Source organism: Micropterus dolomieu, linkage group LG03 (assembly GCF_021292245.1).
Source record: "Micropterus dolomieu isolate WLL.071019.BEF.003 ecotype Adirondacks linkage group LG03, ASM2129224v1, whole genome shotgun sequence".
NCBI lineage: Eukaryota > Metazoa > Chordata > Actinopteri > Centrarchiformes > Centrarchidae > Micropterus > Micropterus dolomieu.
Window position 1 is genome coordinate 20,709,212 of NC_060152.1, and position 23,862 is coordinate 20,733,073.

General features: G+C 40.2%; 1 protein-coding gene across 12 annotated transcripts in view; it reads right to left on the reverse strand.

Moving 5' to 3' along the window:
* LOC123967850 (focal adhesion kinase 1-like) overlaps window positions 1-23,862 on the reverse strand; it is a 63,429-nt gene extending 39,567 nt beyond the window's left edge. For 2 of the 12 annotated variants that reach the window (XM_046044147.1, XM_046044139.1), the window contains exons 1-4: window positions 23,594-23,860; window positions 15,264-15,290; window positions 2,530-2,816; window positions 2,269-2,435 (exon numbers count right to left, since the gene is read on the reverse strand). In XM_046044147.1, coding sequence (XP_045900103.1) covers window positions 2,269-2,435; window positions 2,530-2,772 — 410 coding nt within the window. In that variant the 5' untranslated portion in view covers window positions 2,773-2,816; window positions 15,264-15,290; window positions 23,594-23,860. Of the gene's footprint in view, window positions 1-2,268; window positions 2,436-2,529; window positions 2,817-5,096; window positions 5,251-15,248; window positions 15,291-23,593 lie in introns of all 12 variants that reach the window. The other 10 variants (XM_046044142.1, XM_046044140.1, XM_046044141.1 and 7 more) reach the window with 10 other exon arrangements.

Below are 23,862 nucleotides of genomic sequence, written 5' to 3' on the forward strand. Positions count from 1 at the left end.
ATATTAAATACTTGTAATATTTTTTACTGCTTGTACACAGTAGTTCACATAGGTATGTTTCAGGTCTTGGTCTGTGGTTTATTGACAGCATTAAATGGTTTCATTGGGACCATATGTTATGTAGATGTAACCTGTAAGGCAGGCTTCATTAAATACTAGCAGGTGTGTAGCATAAACAAGTGTTGCTTCTGTACATTCAAATAGTGCATTTTTAAAGATGACATGTTTGTTGTAATGATCAGCCTCTTGTCTTCCCCTGAGGAGAATAAAGTAAAGTTACGTTGCTGGCCTGCTATTTGATTTCAGCACAACATTAATGAACCCAGAAATATCAACCTGCAGCTACCTAAACTACAGACAGAGGCGTCATCAGCTACAATTGACCCTTCGCTAAGCCCTGCCCCCCTTAGTTACTGTTGCTAAGTCCGAAAAACTACCAGTGCTGCCACTGTCTATTACTGCACTCCCCGGCGAAATGTTGTCAAATTTGTTGGAAAAAGCGATCTCAGATAGAAGCAAGAAAGTGTTGCAGTTGCATTATACATTTGAAGGTTGTATTCAGGCTGTCAGACTGACTCAAATGGACCTGAAAAAAATGAAAGCTATAAGCTAAAGCCTACCAAAAAGCTAACTAAAGCTAACTAACATATCATTAGGAATAACCCACAGCCGAAATTTTTCTACATTACATTTATTAATTTACCTGACACTTTTATCCAAAGCGACTTACAATTGCTATACATGTCGCAGGTCGCACGCCTCTGGAGCAATGAGGGGTTAAGTGTCTTGCTCAGGGACACATTGATGTCTCAGTGGATTCGAACCTGGGTCTCTCACACCCAAGGCGTGTGTCTTATCCACTGTTTCATCACCACCCATATTCTGGATTTATTTTAGGATTTGGAAAGAGTAATAATAATCGTACTTCTCCTATCAATACAGCCCAAAAAAGCTAGAGAACAACTCTTTTTGCATTAGAGTGAATGGAGCACATCCATGAAAGTGTCGGACCTCAGTTAGAGAGAGTTCTATACTGCGCTGTTATTGGCCAGCTGTGTATTCGGGGCGTGGCTTAGTGAAGGGTGAATTTGTCAACAATTTTAACACCCAGACCTGCTCACTGACCTGGGGCCTCATTTCTAAATGTTGTATATGCCCCTTTCTACGCAAACTTTGGGATTTTAAAAAACAATATTAACGGGAAAGCCATGCGTACACATTAAATGGAGAAATCAAAAACTGTGATTCAGATGGCACAACGATGAAACAGTTTGAAATGGATGCCATTGTGTAAAGTAAATCAAAATATTACCTCTGAGTATTATATAAAACTTAACATGAGTTCATTTGCAAAAACAGATAAAAGCAAACAAACACTTGTTTGATTAATATTTCCCTAAGAGTGCAATACAAAAAAAAAAAGATTTAAGATAATTTATTTCATATGAGATATATTATCGACTGATAGTCCCTGGACTGCACACAAAAAGAACCATGATTACAGATAATAAACACAAACGGAGATATCAGTTGCAACAAAAACCCGCCTCAAATTTGCTGTACATTTCAATCGAAAATCATATTTAATTTGATCTGTAATTAATACTGGCGTGCAATGAAATTTATTCTCAGAAATAAGGTGAACAGCAGGACAAATTACATTTAAATTTATGCCTTTTTTTGATGCCTCAGTTGAGCAATGTTACTTGTTAATAAAGTTAATTGAGCGGAGTGTTTGTGTAAATAAATGTTTAAACACAACTTCGTTCGTTTCAAACAAGGGACTACAAATTATGTTCCTAGGTCATTCAGTGCGTCTTGCATTTCTGCGTCCCCCTCCGTCACTACTCAGGAGGGATTAGCTTTCCTGCAAGTGGCTCATCAAAGGGGTCGAGCTCCGGTGTCCTCTTTCCTCCGGGGCATTTCACTGGCAACTATGGCCGTAAAAAGGGTGGGACAAGAACCTCGCTTAAGTGCACCAACATTCGAGTTGATTGTGATTTATAAATGGAAATTGCATGGGAGGTACATGAGTGCTGTGGTATAAATAAGAATAATTTTGTGCTTTGGCACTTTCGGTGTTTTGTACGTACGCAGCCTTTTGACATGAATCCTACACAGTTTTATAAATGAGGCCCCTGAGCTCACTGTCCATGCAAACATGAACAAAATCTCTAGTACCCATCATGTAAAAAGGCAAATAAGGGAATACACAAGGAGTGGGAGCAGAGTGAAAGTGTGAAACGCTGAATCTTGTTGTTATTCTACCTCCACTCCTCCTGGGGGTGCTGTTTCTCATATCTCTCCCTGACGTGGGACACGCCCAAATCAGGGTGTAACCAATGGAGTGCATCAGAGTGCAGATGGGTCAGACGGAGACCCAGAGAGGACACACAGCGCAACTTGTGGATTTCTGCTATCTTCTGTATAACACCCTGTTGAAAAGTGGAAGGATGAACAAAAAAAAAGTGAGAATCAGGGAAATATTTGGGGATAATGCAATGCAAGAAATGTTTGTGTGTGTCTTACCCTGACATCTGTGGCATCTCCATGCCTGATATTACTAGCCCAGGTACATGGTTCACTGTTTGTCTCAAAGTAATGGAAGATCTTCAGAATCCGGTCCATGGAGCCCAGGGGGCGCTCAAGGCCTCCTGCAGAGCTGCTGGTACCAACACTGGTACCACCGGGGATGCCAGACCGGGATTTAACCCCACAACCACCCGATGAGGAGTGATTGTGGTTGGACTCCAAGTAGGACGACGACGCCATGGCCGACTCAGGTGCTCCTGCTGGGGCTAACTGGGCGTCATATTCTGTAAAAGAGAGCAGGACAAACAGAGAGGTCAAAATGTGATTCATAATTGATCTGTAATTAATGTGTTGTATCCTCAGTTGGAAATATGTTGTGAAATCAGAACTACATAGTAGAGGAGAAATCCATGGGATAAAAAAAAGGTGATTAGGATTTGAAACACTGCTGAAAAGATAAGCTGAGACATTAAAACGCCCACTCAAGCAACCTCTCAGTCACCACCAGTCTGCCATTCATACTGCACTTTATACATTTATCATAAAAAAATTAAATGTGATAAAATACTCAGATGTAAATAACTGTAGAAAGAAAGCGGGGAAATACGCATGTTTTTGTTTAAACACACATGCACAATTGTACTACATGCCGATGATTGAGCTTGTGTCTGTGCATGTGTGATGGGGAGGGGTTACATGTTTCAGTAAGGCTACCAACCAGTCAGGCAGTAAAGAGACAATCCAAAATAGCAAAACACTGACACAAGGTCTTTAGATGGACCTAATGGACTCACATAAATCAGATGAGTTGAAATAAATACATTCTCAGCCAGGGGGGAAAACTGCTAAATCAACCAGGCGGTCAGTCTCGTCCAGAACTAGGTTTTAACAGCAAGCCACTCAAACACCAGTCAGTAAACTCAGCAAACTGGTCATTCTGTACTAACTGAGTAGAGTGGAAGTGGCCAACAGGTCCAAGCCATACCAGAGTGTCTGTGGATAACATTTTTACTGTTCTCCACCAGTTGCATGGCTGCTAGGCTTGCAATCTGGTGGTTTCTAAACTCTGGCTTGACACACTTAGGTCTGCTTTGGGAGCATTAGTAAATTGTTCTGGTCATACTGGTGTTCAATGTAGTGGGTAGTAACTTGAATAGTAGTGGATGTGTGTTGTACGCTCCGCTCTTGAGCTACAGAGTGATGCATCTTACTTGTACAAAATCTTTGTTGGGAGTTGCACATGCGCAGTTCCCAGCTAAGGACTACTAGCCAATCAGAAGTAGGGAAGGGCGGGTCGTAAGAAACAAGGTAGTGTGATCCAAATCAAAGCCGCTTCAGACTGTGACCGTGACCTAGCAGATGGTGTAAGTTACTCAAGTCCACAACATCATTGTTCCACATCTTACCATAAACCACTACAAAAATTAGCATATTTCAACTAAATTTTACATAAAAATTGGCCAAACAATTTGAACGTTTGCTCAGTAGCTTTCACATCAGGTGTAACATTAGCATTATAGTTATAACTTTAGCTGTGTGCCAACGTTTACAACAACTCCGCACTTGAACAGTCTGTGAAGTTAGTTTTCCATTGCAGACAGTACCCAGACATAGTACGTAGGTTGTCATCATAGAGACGCCACACACAACTGCCCCGACGTAATGTATAATGCGACACACACCAGCGACCCACACAGCTTTCTCTTTTTTAAGTTAAAACGTTTCAACATTCCTCAGAATGTAAAGACAGATAAGCTGTATGAAAACCTTCCAGCTGTGTTTTCCTCTGCCGTTGTTGCTGCAGCGGTCTGTGTGACGGCGGGAGCAGAGAGCTCTGTGAGCGGGCGGCTGGCCGGCCTCGCAAGCTCCTCCCACGGGTTAGCACAGGCTTCCCCCGCAGCCACTTGCGGAGCTCCTCAACTCCGAAAATATTCAAGCACATATTTTTCCTGCCATCACTTCTCGTAAAACTGTCAATATTCAAAATCTACACAGCTGATTTCTCACCTTAAAACTTCTCAGAAGTGGATTTAGTGATGGAATTCCATACAAAAATATAAAACTTTCTGGTGCTGGCCTCTGTCTGGTACAGCAATGATGATGCAGTGAATAGTGAATATTCTCTCTGACCAATCAGCAGTCTGTCACGTTACATTTTAGTATCCCTCAGCTCGTTTAGAACCTCGATGGAGGTGAGGTGATACGAAGAAAAGTACCTGGAAGCAGGTACAACATTTCTACAATGCAAAACCAAACAAAGGCGAGTCGAGCCAAAGGGCCTCCGCTCAGACTAGCTTGGTTTGAGGGCGTGCCTGACCCCGCTAGCCGCTTGGCAAGCTTTATGACACGTTTTCATTGTGACGTCACAAGTAAAGGAAGTGAAGAGCTGGACTACAAACGAGCTGTTTCCAAGCAGTTCAGAACAGTGCCTTTGTGGGAGATGGGTACTCCCTTTGGCCTGGATTTTGAGCTTTTTCACATGCACTAAAAGGATATACAACTCAATAAAGTAGAGGGGAAAAGCCAAAAAGCATAATACCACCTCTTTAAGGTTGTTTCTGTACCTCCACCTTTCTACTGCAGCTTCGTCTTCACACCTCTTATCCTTGTGCGATACAAACACACTCTACTGCTTCCTGTGTGATACGTCCTGGATATCCCTGCAGGCTTTGTTGAGTCATCATCACTACAGTGACGGGTTTCAGCTGACTGTGGATTCTGGCAACCACGTGGGGACAAGAAAAACACAAGTGAAACAAATCAGACTGACTGAATAATTTCATGGCTAATTTCTAGTATTGGGCATGTAATCAAAAACTAAATACATTTCCAAAAGACCTGTCTAAAATTGTGATCTGCATCATCAACTACCATGTTAAAAAGGGACTCAAAGATCTTCTTACTTTTGCTAGATGACTTATTTAATCCACTAAATATGGAGACAATAAAATAAACAGACAAACTGTGCTTTCAGTCACCGTTAGTGTCAACGCTGGTTGTTTCACTATTGTTCTGAACAGCCTGTAGCAAGCAACAAAATCACTGCTGTTAATGTCACATCACCACATTAAGCATTTTTCTGTCACGGTCAGATCACTTCATACTGATAAAAAAAAAAAGAATCAAAGAGACTGACATGGAGACTGATACGGGATAAGTAGCTTCAGCACTTTTAACAGCATGACCTGCAGTTCCTCTTCAAAGACAGCAAGTGAAATACATGACTGCATGTGCACAGTGACTGCAACAGTGCAACCCTTTACGCAGTCTTTACTGTAGTTATTGTTATGGCATGAAAGCCTCTCACTTATTCATGTCACATTATTACACTTTTTCTTAGGATTATTAACATTTTTGTTACTTTTGTTTTATTTGTCTACAATCCAACTTAAATTGCAATTCTCCTTAATCTGCAATTGAGATACATGTATGTGTATCTCAATTGCCTAAATAGAAGATATTTACCTGCCAAAAAATGTTTTACTGGTCCAAGTATTTAATCTTAAATACCATTTAATGTACATGTATTTCAGAGACTAAGGACAAGAAGTCCCTGAAACATGTAGAAAGTGAAAAAGCTGCCTGTAGGTTGTATTATGCTGTATTATGTTTTCATAGATTATTTATTACCTTTCTGTCTAAGAAACAAAAATGGACATTAGTTGGGAAGTAGCCAAAATAAAAAGAGACAAAATTAAATCTGACATTTTTGTTTTCAGCAGTTGAAGTAGTGTTTTGTTTGCATCTGTGTGTACTATTATTAAAAGTCAACTCATACTGCAGATGTGATAAAAAGAGGTGTAATAGAAGTATATAATGGTCACAGGCATGACCACCTACTCAACAGACCCTCTAGTCTTTGATACAACAGATTAGTCAAGAGCAGATTACAAATGTCCCTCTTACAGTACTAATATCATCATCCAATTAAAATGATACCACGGTGGATATGGTCCCTAAAGACTGTACAACTGCTGCTATAATACCACTATATCATCTCATAACAACAATACCAGTTGCTACAGAAAACTACCACCATGATAAACACATTAACAAGGTACAACATTTAATATTATTACTAATATTATTATTATTATTAAAAGAGTTACAATCCACCATGCTACACACTACACTAGTGTCTAAGCTTCTGGCCCTGTGTTTGTTTACCTGGATCGAGTTTTGTTCTTTTTGTAATGACTATGCAAATATACATATATTGCTTTTCAATTTAATATACAATTCTAATACAACAGGAACATTTCAGTTAACTGAAAGCAGATATCAGGTTTTGGGTTTGGTGGATATCAGAGTAATAACATCAGTCTATTTTTATAGTTTTTTTTGTAAATATTGTATATAAAAAATTTACCACATATTATCCACTAAAAATCATGTTGCCTCAAAAACAAAATGTCACAGCGTATTGTTTTGAAACGCAGTACACCAGTGTTTGCTGTGTCTGGGGATTCATGATAAATTTATATCAAAACACACTCTGTGGCAAACCATGTCCACAGTGTACACAAGCTGTGATACAGTTGCACAACATAACTTCAGTTCTTATAACAGCTACTCTCTTAGTTTCTATCCGGACTTCATGCCTCGTCTCAGAGGGGCACGCTAAAAAATGTATTGGGGGCATTATTTTGACTGCAACTCATTTTTAAATAGAAGCGGTTGCACCAGAGGAGCTATAGAGTCACAAACCGCCATCAGCCATCTGCTGCTGCTCCCTTACCCAGTCACTAATCAGATTAGATATTAAGAAGTAAATGTTGTAACACCGCTACATTCACCAACACAAAACACAATAGTCACAAACACATGTAACCGTAACCTAAATGCTACATGCAGCTTGATGAAATCCTATTAGAGAAGTAGGGATACCTACATTTGCCAAGGCGCATGCATTCAGCTACGTTACGCTGTAAATACACATCACACATAACTAATGAATAGAGTATGTTCACTTGTTTTTTTTAGTAGTATTCATCATAAGATGTGTTAGCATAGCCCCTAAACACTGAAGTTACCACCCAGTTAAATACTACAGTAAAATATTTAAAATCTAAGGAGGTAATGATTTATACACATAAACAATAAACACCTTTATAATCACAAAAGGCTGTCCATTGGTTGCCTGACTCTATAGCTTGCAAAATCAGATTTGGGGCACTAGAAAATACAGATCTCACAGCACATAAATTATTGCTTTAAAATAGATGTACTATACAGCACAGGACAAATGAAACGATTTCTCACTGCACCAATTTCTACTCAACATAACTGCACTAAATCCCCACGTGCATGCCCTCACACACTCACACAGAGAAAAGGACATGAATCAAATCAACTAGGCCATGCAGGCAACCAGGAGGGGAGCAGGCAGCTGCCAGGCCCACCACCCCCTCTCTCAGCGGGGGTCCAAGTGAATGACAGTCAGCCTTTTTAACCACAGTCGGCTAGAGTTGAGCTCTGTCCCATAGCAGCAGCAGAAGGACGTCTGACTGGTATCTGGGTTACTGGGGTTAGCACAATCCTGAGGGAGCCTAGGCCTCTTCTTCACCATCCTATTCTTTTCCTCTTTTCCTCAGTTGCTCATTCTTCTCATTTATCTCTGTCTTTTTGTTGTTCTTTCCAAAGCCCTCATCCTTTTACTTTCCATTTCACTGATCAAACGCCAAATCTCCTGTATCCTTCTTCCTCCATCCTTCCCCCCTTCATCTGCAACTCTTCTCTTCTTCCCCTCCCTTAATCTCTCCCTCGCTCATCTCACAGGCCTTTTAGTTTCTGCCTTCACGTCTCCATTTGATCCCCCTGTCCTATTGAACCACCTCTCTTCCTTCCTCCCTCTCATCTTTCTCTCATCCTCAAACAATTTCCTCTGCCCTCCCCCTTCCCCCACACCACTACACTTTCTTTTCCGTTTTCGGCCAAGGATGCGCATTATCTGTACCAAGGGAGAGAGACAAAAAAAAGAAGAAGCTTGGCCTAAACACTGGTTGTAAATCTATATACATAAATCTGTGACTGTTCATTACTGGTCTGAATGTCACTTCTATATTAATACAATTTGTTTCAATGCTGTGCCAACTACATAAAAGAACCAAAGGACCAGCAGTAAGAGTGTGTGAGCTGCTCCTCTGACATCAGAGCTACCAGGGTAACTTATAACCGCCATCTCCCCAAACGCTCTTATTCAACAACCTAATTACTGCTCTGTACAACTGTAACTTAAATGGCAAATCAACTGTTACCAGATCACAACTGTAGCTCAGTGGGTTTTTCAGACAAATGCTTGAACCAAAGCAAAAAAAGATAAAGAAACAATTGAGTTCAGTATGTCTCATCTTTATGCTGCTCTATAACAAAAAAGTGCTGTGAAAATGAAGCTATACATGGACTACATGGACTAAGGTTTTGGTGACCTGTCATTCTGCAACGCTGCATAGACCTGCTGAGAAAAAATAAAAAGAACAAAAGTTTGTTCTTGTGACTGACAGCTGGTCATGCAGCATTTCTCTGTGCCTTGGGCAGCTTTTTTTCCATCGTCCTGTGTTTACAAAGAGCTCATGCAGTTACAGGTAGTTATGATTTCTAAGTCAAGAACGCAACGGGAACTCATCTGTAACAAATAATGATAGACAGCTGAAACAGATGACAGAATTAAGTGTCTTGTAACGCAATGTGATAATGTTACAATCCATCTCTCTCCCAAAGCCCAAGGTGTAATAACAAATCACTTTTACCACTACCTGATTTAGACCTCACAAAGAAGAAAACATAGCTCAGATAAATGATATCCAACCAGCCTGATGAAATACTGAACGTTTAGCAGAATAAGATGCTTCCAAGCAGAGTGAGAGATGAACAAGCATGAAGATGAACTGACTTCATTGTAAATAAGGATACAGTGGAGGAGAAAGGTCCATTGTCTAAAAGAATATTTCATATACAAAGATATAAATCTTATACTATGTAGTTGTGAATCATAATGATTTAGTCAAACTCAGCACAGACAGTAAACACGAACATATTGAATTTTGTGCTGTATTTGTCAGAACACAAGTTTAAACTCAGTTTATAAATGGTGTGTTACTATTGATACACTTATTAATACATACTTGGTAGGGGGTGCTGTGCGTAGATGCAGGCCCCCTTGCTCCAGCAGAGAGGGATGCAGCCGCTGTTCTCCATTTGTTTTGTAGGGGGGTCTGTTCAAGGTCTGGCCACAGGGCCCAGACAACGCAGGTCTGTCTCAAAAAGAGCATAGAGCCTAGGACTAGGATTGGCTCCTAACCGGCTTTTGCAAACAAAAACTCCTGGTAAATAAATCTGAATAAGCCAAGGAAAAGCAAATTGAGATATCCTAAAATGACCCCCCAAAACGTTAGAAATTGAGACCTGCTGTGCTGGTAACTGGGCTGTCACTGCTTCCAGGGGTGATAATATCCATTGTGCAACTTTTAGCCAGCTCACAAGAAAGACGCAGGAAGGATCTATCAAAGCCAGTGTCCCAGGGCTGTCCAGTAACGCAAAGAGCCCAGTAAAAGGAAACAGAGGATGTCAAATATCCTTTGTACTGTAAAATCTGATGACACAGCAAGTATCCCCACAGGAGGTAGAAAATATACCAGTCTATGACTGTCTATGGTTTAACAGCTACTACACTCTCATCAGAGTTCAGGTCCAGCTGATAGAGATGCTCCAAATGTTTTTACCTTTAAGTAAAACAGTGGCAACGGTCTGACTCTGTGGCCCAGCATGCAGTATCTGTCCAAGTTCATTTGGAATTCAGACCTTCTTCTGCAACAACAAAAAATCTAATGCTCAAAGAACTATAATGAAGTGGAAGTATAATATCTGATAGAATATCTGACAGTAATCCAAGCTACTGATCACAAGACTGCAGGTCACTCCCTTAAAGCTTGCTGAAACACCATGTTACTTCAGAACGTGAGGAAGGCTTGGGGTCCAGGTCTCAGTAATCAATCTGCCCAATACATGGCATGACGCAGCAAAAATACCTTTACCATTATTCAGTGTTATATGTAATGGTCCCTGTGAGGAAGCCCCTGTGGGTGGAGAGGATTCTGTAAGTTGCTTGAAGACACTTCAGCAGAGTGTAGGCTTCCAAAAACAGACATTCAAGCCTGGCTTCTGTGGTTGGGTGATGGTTTCTCTACCCACTAGGCCATCTTGCAGTCCAATAAATCCATATGAAATATCAAATTCAGGTCTTCGGTGCAGCACTGCTGATCTAATTAATCAATCCTTGATGTGAAATTCAAAGAAGGCGGCTTCCCTGCAGCCATAAATCTTAAGTCACAGGGTTTGGTAATGTATGTCAAACATCCAGGTTACAAAATAACACTGACATCGCTCGTTGGCAAAGTAAGACTCCATATAATCACACCATATAAGTATAATTTTCAAAGAAAGGCATTAGTTCTGTTCTTAAAATCCACAATTTTGTCCAAAAGAGATGGCAGGATGGATGGTAAAAGGAGGGAAAAAACTGGCATCAAAAAAGAAAGAGACAAAAATGTAGGGCAAGGAGAGACATAGAGAAATGGAGCATAGTGAGGGAGAGGTGGATGAGAGTGACCAATGCAGGAGGGAAAAGGGAGAGCAAGACAGGAAAATAAGGATCAAGACAGAAGAAGACAGACGAGACAGGAAGAGACTAAAACAAGATGCATGAGAACGGATTGATCTATAAAAAAGGAAAATGTGAATAAGAAAGAAGAAGAAATAAAGAGAGCAGGATAAAGAGAAAGCAGAGAAATCCCAGGGAGAAGCTGAGCCTCACATCCTCCAAAGCTTTTCCACAGCGCTCTGACTCTGCAGGAGTTAACCAGGTCAAAGCAGGTGTCTGATGTCAGAGAAAGACATAAAGTGACAGAGACCTGGAGGGAAAGAAAAAGTCCGCAACAACAAAAAAAAGCTGGAAAAGCAGGCAGGATGGCAGCGGGACTTTGAAGAGAAAATGATCACTGCCGCAGCCAAACACAAACACACACACTGTATATCCAGCACAGTCCTTGAGCAGTCGAAATGAGTGCACCAAAGAGACTGTAGAGTGAGAGAGTATGTGTGGAAGCCAGGGAGAGGAAGTACGTATACATGCGGCTAAGCAGGTAGGCGACGGCGTGCGTGCATGTGAGTGTGGGGGGAAAAGTGTGCATGAGTGTCAGCAATGCAAATGGAGTGTGTGTGTGCAAAATACTCAAAGTGAATATGTCCAAGTGTTTCTTCTCTGCTGTGCTTTTGGTATAGGCTGCTGTATGACCGCCACGCTGCGAAAAAAAGCTCACTAACAGGCAGAAGCAGGGAGGGAGGGTGTGTGTGTGTACGGCTGAGAAGGCGAAAGGCGACAGGAGGAGGAAGAAAAAAAAGAGAGCGAGAAATATTATAATTGAGACGCCATGCAGTCAAAAGTAGGTGAGCTGATTGCACAGCACTATATATGTTAACAGGAACTCTCAATCAACACTCACAAGTTTAATAAACACACAAACAAACACACACACACGGCTTTACCAGGATTAGAGTTTAACTGAAAACATACATTCCACCCTTTGAGCCCTTACAACACTTGTTTCTCTCTGTATTTCTGTATTATCTGCCGCCCTTGTCTGTCTCTACTGCCCTCTGTCGTCTCTCCTCCTCTCCAAACATATTTCACCTGCTCCTGCAGCATGCCAACTCTTCATTGGCAATAAAGCACTCTTGACATTCAATCCTTCGGATGTACCCAAAGGACAAGTTGATCGTGACCACTTTCTAGCTAAGCTTCCAACTGCAAAACACTGACGACATCACAAACTGATGGAGCGTTCAGGTGTATTTTCAATCTTTTTTAGAACAAGAAGTCCTCCAAATTAAAGACAAAATATGTCTGTTGTAACTGCCCTTTAGTACAACACACAGAAGCGTTTTCTGACCTGACGACCCCATTGACAGGACTACATCCTTTATTAATGCCGTCCAAAACCGTTACAAAATTGTAAACACAGTTGAAAAATTAGCCTATTTTTTCATGTGACAACGCAGACTTTGTCACCCTATGAAACGCCACTTGACTTGCTCCTTTGTCATAACTACAACCAGTAGAGGGCTTTGTCCATTGAATGTAAAAATACAGCATGTATTTGCAAATATTTGCAGACACTTGCTGAATCAAATGATGCCGTTGTTTTTCTTGGGAGGACAGTCTCGACAAGAAACATGTTTAATTAAAGGTTCAGTGTGTAATATTTCTGAGGATCTATTGACAAGAAATGCAATATAAGATCCATAACTATGTTTCAGTGGTGTATAAAGACCTTACATAATGAACCATTATGTTTTTATTACCTTAGAATGACCGTCCGAATCACCTCCTTCTATGGAGGTCACTATATTTTGTCGTCATATTTCTACTGTAGCCGACAACGAACAAACAGCAATACAGAGCACGTTTCATTGTCATAGCGTTCTTCTTCTGCTTGTATAATTCCGGCAGTGTAGATGCCCCTCACTACATTAAATACATACATAGAAGAAGAGGGAATGGGAATAATAATAATAATAATAATAATAATAATAATATGCAGTCTCTGAGTAGTCTTCTGATTTATTAGAAGTAAGAAGAGAAGTGACATTTGGACAAATTAAGGAGCACACGTTATTTAGCACCAGAGCCGACAGCTTGTGGATCTTTATACCATGAAGCCAGAGGAGTCCGGATAGATACAAACAGCTGACGGCAGAAATTACGAATGTTGTGGATTTTCCCAGATGGAAGGCTATAATGTGGGACAGATGTTTTCAAAGCGGTGCTGAAGTTGTCTGTTTTCTGCTGGACAGGTAATTAACTTAAGTTGTCAGACTTCAGCGATGCAAATGAAGGCTATTGTTTGAAAGCTTCAGCTTGAAGCTGGCCATAATCACCGAGAGACGTGAGATGTTCCCCCTGTCAGTAGTGTGAAATATGTAGTTGCATTAATTTCATGTCGCCTACTTATTCTCCAGCCTGTGGGTTGGCTTTGCCGGTTACAGTGAGACAATAAACAAACAGATGATGAATATTATTGGTAATGAAACGGTAACAGCAGGGAAGCTCAGATCAGCAGCTAAACTTCACATTTTACTGCCCTGGTGGAAATCATGCATTTCCTTTTACTGCTAATGGTCATTTATAACAAGAACGTGTGCCTATCAAAATAATGAATACTTTCTGAATTTGCATTAATTTGTTTTTTGGATATTGCTTCCTCACTGTGCACACAAATGTGTAATTTGTACTTTCACATGCTAAATGCCCATTAAAAATGTTTTACCACAAGCTGAAATTATGGCTGACTTTGTATTGCTGTTTTAAAAAATTGCTCCGGCCTTTCTGTGTGGAGTTTGCATGTTCTCCCCGTGTCTGCATGGGTTCTCTCTGCGTACTCCGGCTTCCTCCCACCGTCCAAAGACATGTGGCCTAGGTTGATTGGTGACCCTAAAATTGTCCTTAGGTGTGAGTGTGACTGGTGGTTTGTCTATGTGTGGCCCTGCGATGGATTGGTGACCTGTCCAGGGTGTACCCCGCCTTTTGCCCGATGTCAGCTGGGACTGGCTTCAGCCCCGCACGACCCTGTATGCAGGATAAGTGGTTGACAATGGATGGATGGATGGATGATGGACTGTGGTGCAGAAACAGTGAGGCTTTTTGTCGTGTTATCTGTCAGTGGTCATTGTTTTAAGTGTGCTATATAAATAAAATTGATATTGATAAACCTCTCTCTCTCTCTCCCTGTTTCTGTCTGTTCTGCTGACTTTATATGTCAGCAGTTTTATACTGACAGCTCGCGTTATGAAAATCGGATAATTGACACTGTTTAGCCCAGTCACCGGTCATGGCTGATTAAGTTATTATATATAGCTATATAGTTAGCCGATTAATCGATTAATTGTATAAGAAGTACTTATTCTTGGCGGCGTGGACCCCCCCAAAGTTACTGTTACTGTCCACTACGTGGACTTGATGCTAGACCGGGTGCTTTCTGAACAGAGACTGAAGGCTTTCCGTCGTCCTGTTGCGGTAGGCTACATTAGTTTTGTTTTACGGTTGACAGACTGTAACATTACAGAGTTGTTGTTTTATTTTATCTTGAAATAATCCCATACTTTGGACACTTTCCTCTTTGTCAAGAAATGTAAATTATGTTTCCAACAAGTTCTCAGCTCCAAATATATAACATCCAGCTTGAAATATTAGGATCAACAGTTACCTAGCAATAGCCATAGAGGGAGACTGGACCTAATGGCCATAAAGTCTCTTATCTATACCTATGAAATGATTCAGCCCTACCTCCATCCACTCCATGACACGCAAAACACAGGCAGACCAAAGAATATGCCTTGTGGAAAACAAAGCAGAAGGGTGGATCTCTCTTTATTATCACAAAAAAACAAACTGAAAGTCTACTGTCATTAAGTGACATTATGTCTTTTCATATGAAAAATGGCATCAAATTCTGAAAAAAACAAAGCCATATGCAATAAGGGTGCAAAGGAAATCTTTAAAATTTAAGTTTGATACGATATCTCAAACACACTGCACACACAAACTCACACATATCCTTTGTGCACTAGTCATCTAGTGATTTTTTTTTTACATATTTTTTAAAATAGAAAGCTATATAAATTGAATTTCTACTAGTAGTTGATAGGTAGTTTATCAATACCTGACTATTACTCACCAGCGTAGTATGATATTCTGGAAATATCTGGGGAAAAAGAGAAAAGAGATTTTACTTTGATAAATATATTATTCAACATACTTCATCAGTAGTATCAGAGTATCTTCATGTAATGGATAAAGCCACTGTACTGCAGCATAATTAGCGAATGATACTTCAGTAGCATGTAAGCACAGATTTGTCTTACATGCATGCACAGATAAACTGTATCTATTTGAATGTATGGCAATGAGTTACGGTTTTTCATATACTGTATTCTACATAAAGCTTTTGCTTTATTATCAATAAAGAGGCGTAGAAGGAGACAAAAGTAGAAAACTAGTGGTGGAGAGGGTTAGAAAAGATGATAAACAGGAGGGAACCAAATCACAGGATCATTAGGAAATGTAGCCATTGATGGGGCTACATCTAAACAACACATCAAAGTGGACATTCCCACTGTTGTTGTTACAATGCTTAATTTATTTGACTGACAGGAGTCAATTTCTAACCACACCAAGCAGTTTACATGACCAAGCTCTAATGAATCAGGAGGATTTCATATGAGCTACACTCCTGACAGTCGGCGCGAGGCAAAAATCATTACTTGGCAGAATATATCTGCTCTGTCATGCTGTAATCACCTCACCCAGTGGCCTCATTGAACACTCTCAGTCTAAATTCTGTCTCATGACCCCACCAATCCTCTAACCCATCTTGTCGCTCACTCTTCACTGCGATCTCATGAACAAAAATGACACCAAAATGAGCAACTTGATGAAATGATGAATACTCTGAAGCAACGCTGACATCTGTTACTAAGCAACAGACACGAAGTAGGACTGTAGTGCCAATTAAGATGCCAAGGCTTTGTCTTACTTTATATGTGAGATAAAAAAGCCGTGTCCCAAATCCACACAAGCTGCTACTACTGCACAATCTGTGCCATATACCAAAGTTCAAAGTGTGCTGTTGTTACAGATACAAGAAATTAATATAGTTTTCTTTACTTATTGTACGGGGAACTGATAGGAGGCAAACAAACACATCACCAACATTGCAAATAAACTTAAGAAAGATGTTTCTGCATTCATCATTTATTTCATGCTGCAGCTGTGTGGCGACTCTGTGCTACATATTAGGGCTGCATGATATTATATATATAAAAACTAACATTGCAATATTTTTCTTTTCTGCGATATATACTGCGATATGACAAAATACAGGAAGTTTCACCAGATTACTTCAGTTGCTCTATTTGAAAATAATTGAGCATCCTAAAAGAATTGATCAACTGATCGAGAATAATATTGGGATTGCCAGTTCACTGTGCATGCAGAGCCTGCTCTTCACTCACTAGTTACAAACTGTTAAATCGGAGTAAATGATGTTACATCAGACAAACTTGAAATGAGAACTGTCCAAGTTTTCCTTTTCAATCAAGCAGCAAAAAAGTTGAGCTGGTTGAGTTAATTTGACTTGCTTGATATTGCACTGTTCTGCGATGTGACTATTGCGCAAGAGCACATTGCGATGACGATGCTCCGGCGATATATTGTGCAGCCCTATTACATATCAATTTTCAAATCGCAGGTTAAAGGCAAATTGTGTGTCAAAATACTATTACTATTGTTGTGCTGCAGATATGTCCTGGTCTACACATCATATTCTACAGACTTTAGAGAACATCTTTGTCTGGTACAGGTCTTGTAAAAATCACACCATAATCAAACAAGAATGTTTTTCAATGAAAATGAGAATCCTTATGTAATAATGATCATTCCCTCTAATATCGCAAATCATATCGCAACATCAAATTCAGTTTACTTATTTTACTTACTTTTCCAGTTTTTACTTGGTTTGATTCACTGCTGCTCAGTGTGTGTTCTGCCACTTCACATCATGTCCTCTAATCACATAAAGCAATTTGTTCCTGGCAGAGTTGTGCCCAAGAAATTGGCTACAAGTAGGCTACTATGAACAAAAGCAAAACACCACCAATGCTGGCATTGTTCTCCCCCGAGTCTAAAATGCACTTGTGAGAAAAGAAAGGCATCGATATAATAACCAATTTTGAGCCAGGACTGTGTAGTGTTGCAAAGAAGGCTTGATCATGAATTGAAATGTTTCATGGTGTTAAAAAAGCACTATTACCCTTGAAAACTGCCCTATAGAGATGCCTTTAGTTAATACAATTGCTGTATATTCAAATGTTTCAGATACCTAACAGAAGGACAACAACAATGCACGTCAGCATACAAACATATTGTGGTAAAGATCATTTTCTTTTCTGGTTTCAACAAACCTCTAAGCAGAGATATTTTCTCAATGTCACCAGAAATCACTCTAATCTTTCACATCCACAAAATTATGACCCAAAAACTACAACCTGTTATTAAAGCAGTACTGAAACATCTGTCAGTAGAACTGCTTATAACATTTTTCACTTGCATAAATATTCCTCAGAGCTTCTCCCTCCTACTCGATCACAATTCCCCTCCTCACGCTCACAGCCTTTTTTTCCCCTCTTTCTCTCTCCCACTCAGTAGTAGAAAACTATTGCTTCTGGCTGTAAACTACAGAGGCTACGCTACAGCTGACACCACGCTAAGGGCATTGCACAACTCCATTCTCATCAAGAAAACAACAACAGCCGAGCAGCAGCACCTCCGCACTAATCAGCCTGTTAGAATAGAGTACAACAGAGCATCGTGGCGCAGGACTGAGTGCAACATAAGAGGCAACAGCTTAAATGAGGTAGCAGTAACCAGCAGCTATAAAAACATTATTGTAGTATTGGGACTACTGCAGAGTTAAGGAAGTAAGAGAGAGTGGTCTGATTGACCCCAGGGCCTTTTTTTCATATTTGTATTTTTTATATTTGGCAGAAGAAGCTCTTACATGTGCTGACGTCACTGTTGTCTGTTGAAACGCCTGTGTTAATAACCTTCATCTGCCAGCTACAGCACACAACCCAGGAGTGGCTATCCTGTAGGTCCAATTGCTTGTGTACACACAATCACATGAAGTTTCACACTCAATTTGTTGAACAGTGTGCCAATAATGCTCGAGCATAATGCACTACTACATCTTCCAGTGCACCCCTAATAATTCAGGGAGTCCAGCAGTGCACCGTACAAAACCTTCTACGAAGTCTGCAACATCCCACACATCTGTTCAGCCCATTATCACTTACTTTTGCAAATTACTTTCCTCCTAACAACAAATACACAGAACAGGCTCTTCTTTTAATTAAATCTATTGCATCTGTCTTTGGTGCAATATAACATTAGATTAATTAAACTCACTAAATTAAAAAAAAAAAAGAATTAATGTAAAATTATGTCAGATTGAATAGATTCTTTTTTGCTATTCATCTAAACTACTACCTGACTGTTTTCAGAAAAGATTTATTAGAAACTAAACTTACCAAATCCAGGTATTTTAACAACTTGGAACCAGCTATCGGATCCTAATCTTATTATTTATCCTATTTCAAGTTATTCTAGGATTCTAGGATTAGTTTGCTCAAGTCAATGATGATGTTTAAGAGGTTTATCCGTTTATGAAGGGGATTAAATCAATGATGTGACCGAATGACAATGATTCATTTGTGGGTGACATTATTTGAAAAGTAAATGTTTTTGCCTCTATATAAAGTCAACTGTTACAGGGCAGGATTGCAGCTTGCACTCTTATATCCCCCCTTTATTACCTCATATTCGGTTTTTCCCCAAAATCACAAATTTATAGTTTGACAGCTTTTTTTTTATTTTTATTTTTTTTACAAGTCGTTTTATGGCTCTACCTCAGCGTGAAGTGCACTGCACCAAAATTAACGTTCACAAATACATTAATCCAAACCACCCCGTCTCAGGGATCCCACAGAAGCTTCACATCTCTAAACTCCTTCAGGAAGTGACATTAAAGGGTTTTGCTATTAGACACGTTAGACGTTTTTTGGTATTCTGCTGTTTGTTTTTATGAACTGTGATATGACATTTTAGAGCCAGAGCTGTCCAGCCATGGATTAATGTATCTGTTTCTACTTTCAAAACACTTGAGGTGCAACATATTTAAACAACCACGAGTGGAAACATTAGTCAAATGTAAAAATTAATCCAGCTTGTGTTTATTCGTACTGTGTATACAGTTTATATATTTTTTTATACATATGTGACAGCTACTTTGTTCCTCTGGCTGCTGCTCTAATCACAATTTGTTGATGCATTTCTGTAGAAAATTCAAACTACAGAAAAGTGTTTATGCCTTACTGACCTGAAACATTATGGAGGAAAAAGGACATTAGATCTGGACAATATATCAATTATTGCCTGTCATTGTAAACTCACGATATAGCACTAGCAATTGTTGCTATGTCAGATTTCTCCCATAATGATTTCTGAAATGCTCAGTTTGACTTCCCATTACCATGCATGCAGTCCAATGTGATGAATATCAACTAGACAACATGACGTGAGATTTTCCATACCCAGACAGATGGATGGATTTTAGGACCAGGTGTTCCAATTACTGCGATATTGACTTTTCCCCATATTGCCCAGCCTAAAGGTAATGCCAGATACAGGGGAGATATACAAATATGTCAACCAAAATTGCATCTAAACCTAAATAGCAAATGTATATTTTGATGAGGTATAATACAAGTCATTTGACTATCACAGTATACAGAAAATGGAATAAGTTAAACAAAACGGCGAGCTATGGATGCTGATGATGATGCTACAGGTACTACAGGAGCACATAATTTCCAGTCTTACTTTCACAGGTCTTAACAGATAGCCTGCTGCTGTACGGTCCCAAAAAAAGTACAGCTCCAACGTACAGGAACGCAACAGGCATTAATAAGTTCAAGATTTAGCTTTTTTTTTTTTTTTTTTATGTAATTACTAATCTGACTACTAATCGGGCATATTCATGGACGCATCAACTAAATTACTGAAGTGTAAATGTAACTGCATTATGTTGCTTTACTATTCACTTAGGCATTAACTGAATCCCACAGTGTATATCTAGGCTATATGTTGTCTATATGTCTGTATCTATGTGTGCATCTAAGCGGAAAGAATATGACACAACCAATCAGGTATCTCAGATATAGCTGTGTGATGTGCAACAGCAGAAAACATGGCCCAGGGCACAGGATGGGTGTTGGAGGTAGAACTGTCCTGGAATTCAATACGACACAATAAAGTAACCACAAGTGAGGCGAGATACGAGACAACACAACTCAACTGACATTATAAGGCAGACTTGTACATCCTTTTTAGATGAAGAGGGTGCGTGTGTTTTTATATACTAACTATTGCAGATACAAACACACAAAGGATGTATTTCTATAGGTCTGGATCATCTGTATTCAACTGCGTAGGAGTGTATGTGGGTTTGTTAATAAAGGCAAATAGCTCTATAATAACAAAAACAAAACTGTTCACCATTTGCTTTTTAACATTTCTTATCCTTGTCATATGTTTCATGATTGTTTTTCTTGACTTGTTCACTAACCCCTCTGTACACGGCTGTCAGTTGTGTGGACAAGGCAAGTGACATTTGATAGCAGTGGCCTGAGGTTGTTTAGCTGCATTTATACACAAACACAAATTGGATGATTAACTCTTTGTTGTACAGGTCTGACCAGACATGGCAGTCCCGAAAGAGTAAGATCGGATTCCATACAGTTTCTCTCCACAGTAAAACAACGACAAAGAAAATAAGGTGTGAGCCACATATAAGGGTTAAAAATATAGAGCTTTTTTGCTTGTGTGAATGCAGGTTTAGATGCACAGGATGACTAAAGAATAACTGGTCACGGTGCAGAAAAACACAACAGAGGCCTATATAGGTGATAAATTTAAAGTTTGTCTTACAGTTAGACAGACTCTTATGAATAAGCAGGTTGTTAAATTACAGCTGTCAATCTTTTGTCTTTTTATTGTCATAGGTGCCAGTACAGCATTTTCTGGGAACTGTAGTTGCAGTCACAGTAAGAATAGCACTGACAGGAACAGCTGGAGAAGTAGTAATAAGTGTTGTGGGTAGCAGTGGTTGTTTGCATATTCCATCTTTAGGTTTGTAAGAATTTTAAATGGTTTACTGATCATATAATAGAAACATAAGCGAGCAAGAAAAATGTTAAAAACATTTAGGGCAACAGATGCAAACAATCACTTAATTTGTGCCAATTTATTCATTTGATGAATCTGTTGTCAGAAGCAAGCAAGCGGGTTTATCAAAGGGAAACAGAGGTGGCTGACAGAGTTATCAGAGCCTTCAGCGTCTTTGTTTGTGCTCCACACTCTACCTGTCTTTGAGGTTTTCACATGCAACTGCTTGCACGGCAGTAAGCAGCACAAATTCCTTTCCAGCCCACAACCTGCCAGACCCCTCTCTACCTGCCTAGCACAGAGCACCCATACACCAGTCCAATCACAGCCGAACACATTCCCCGGGCCCTTGGTATGGCCGCACACGTTCATACCTCCACTGGTGCAGCCTAGGAAATCCCAGAATTGCATCCTGGCAGTCGGCACACAGAGGACCGAACCTCCGCTAAATCACAGACGCCTGAATATATCCCTGTTCTGTCTCTCCACTTCCTAGTTGTACTGTATGCTGTCACTTATAGGAGAAGGGAAAAACCCGCCCACTAGCTGTTTCAGACACACCTGGGGGCTGAGCTTCATTTCCAAATAGCTGCCTCCTTCTCCTAAGCTCTCGTTCCCTTCGCTTGCCATCTTACCCACTACTCTGCCTCCCATCTTTATCTTTTCCTGACTGAAAACAGACAGGTGTAAAAATCGATCTAACATCGTTAATGTTGCTTTCCTGACCATGCCTCTTCGTATTAGGGGAAGTAATGGGAGAGGAGGCTTAGGAGAACAGACGGGCAGAAGAGAAAGCCAAAGCAGAAGGCAAGCCCTTCTATTCATCTCTTGTATAAATAAAATGTATATATGATTTCTGCTAACAAATGCAGTTTAAGTGAGAACACAATAATCAGACAGTTAAATTTGGACCACACATGTTAGGGCAGATGGCAAAGAAGTGATTGCTATGCACACGTCAGGTTTTTATTTATCTGACTGCAGATCTGTGTACAACAGCGGAACAAAGCCTTGAATCGCAGCACTTGCAATGGACTGGACATGCAATGTGGCAAACATTAACTAGGCTTTCAATAATATCTACACAGTTAGCTTGTGTTTATTTATTGGAAGAGAAGTGACTTCATGACAATGCAAGGAAGTGAAATTTCTTAACAATTCACTGATCAAAAAATGCAGTCATATCCCTTTTTCAGGAACAGCGGGAAGTAGTAAAAAAAAAATGTAATTATATTTTCATTTTATTTACAGAAAAGTGAGCTAAGCCGTGCCAGGCTTGTATTCAAGTAGAAAAGACTACAATGTGTTCTCAGCTAGTTGTCGTCATTCATAATCAAATGTTCTTTTTTTGTTTACCAACTTGTCAAAATATCTGAGGATACACTTTTGGGGTCCTGACCCTCCAGTTTAGCTGCTAGGGAGGATGTGTATGGGGTTGTGATCGTGGGGCATCAGTCACATAAAGGCAGGAAATAATATGTGGAAAAGGGCAGGAAAACAGAAATCTGCAAGACATGACAGGGCAGCTTTGAATCAAAAACTCCTGAACCCCAAAATAGAAACAGACAATTCACACCCAGGGAGCTGCTGAGCACCAGGCTGCACACGATGTTTAGTTCTGGACATTTTAGCATATTGCGCCTAAAATTAGTTTAATCCCACCAAGCATGATAAAGGAGTGATTTGTGGTCCTAAAACCAGGCCTGGTTCAATTGTTAATACAGTTCACTCGGCCTAACACATCAATAAGTGTACAGTTGACAAAGCAGAACCCAAAACATTGAGACGCACAGGTTAAATAAGAACTGCCCTCCTTTTGTCTGAAAACCCACTGCTTGCAACAATAAAGTCTGAATCTGGGCAACTCGTTTTTCATCAAAACACATTTGTTTTGCCACGGCGTTGTTACTCTGCATGACAGAAATCCTCCTTGGTTTAGACCTTTGCACCTATAAGCGGAGAAACAGAGAGGAGTGGTTTCGGCCACTGCACCACTGTCTGTCTGTTAGGAATACAAATTACATAGCGATGTCTAAATGACCAGCATTTCACAACATTCAGTCCACGATATTTTACCATAAATCCTAACACAAGCTCATAACAACACCACCCTCACGCAATGCATTCGCGTTAACCCCATTGTGTTACCCCCTTTAATGCTAAGCTAGCTCGGCTAACGGTGGGCTATTCCCATTTAATCCGCCCCCCAGAGGGATCAATACTCACCCGCTTTAGACCGGGAGCCCGACCGCAACTACTCCCCGCAACCGGCCCCCTCTTCCAGCCAGTAAGTTTTAATTTTTTATATATATACCCGTTAATATCAGAGCCGGCTTGGTGGCTGTACCTCTCCGTTATGAGTCCCTCTCCCTGTCTGTTTTTGTCCACAACAGCGCCGTGCCCGGTGGTCGGCGTCCACTGACGCGAGCTGTTAGCACTGCTGCTGCTGCTGCTGCTGGAGCCTCTTCCAACATGGCTGCAGCTGGCGGGGCTCA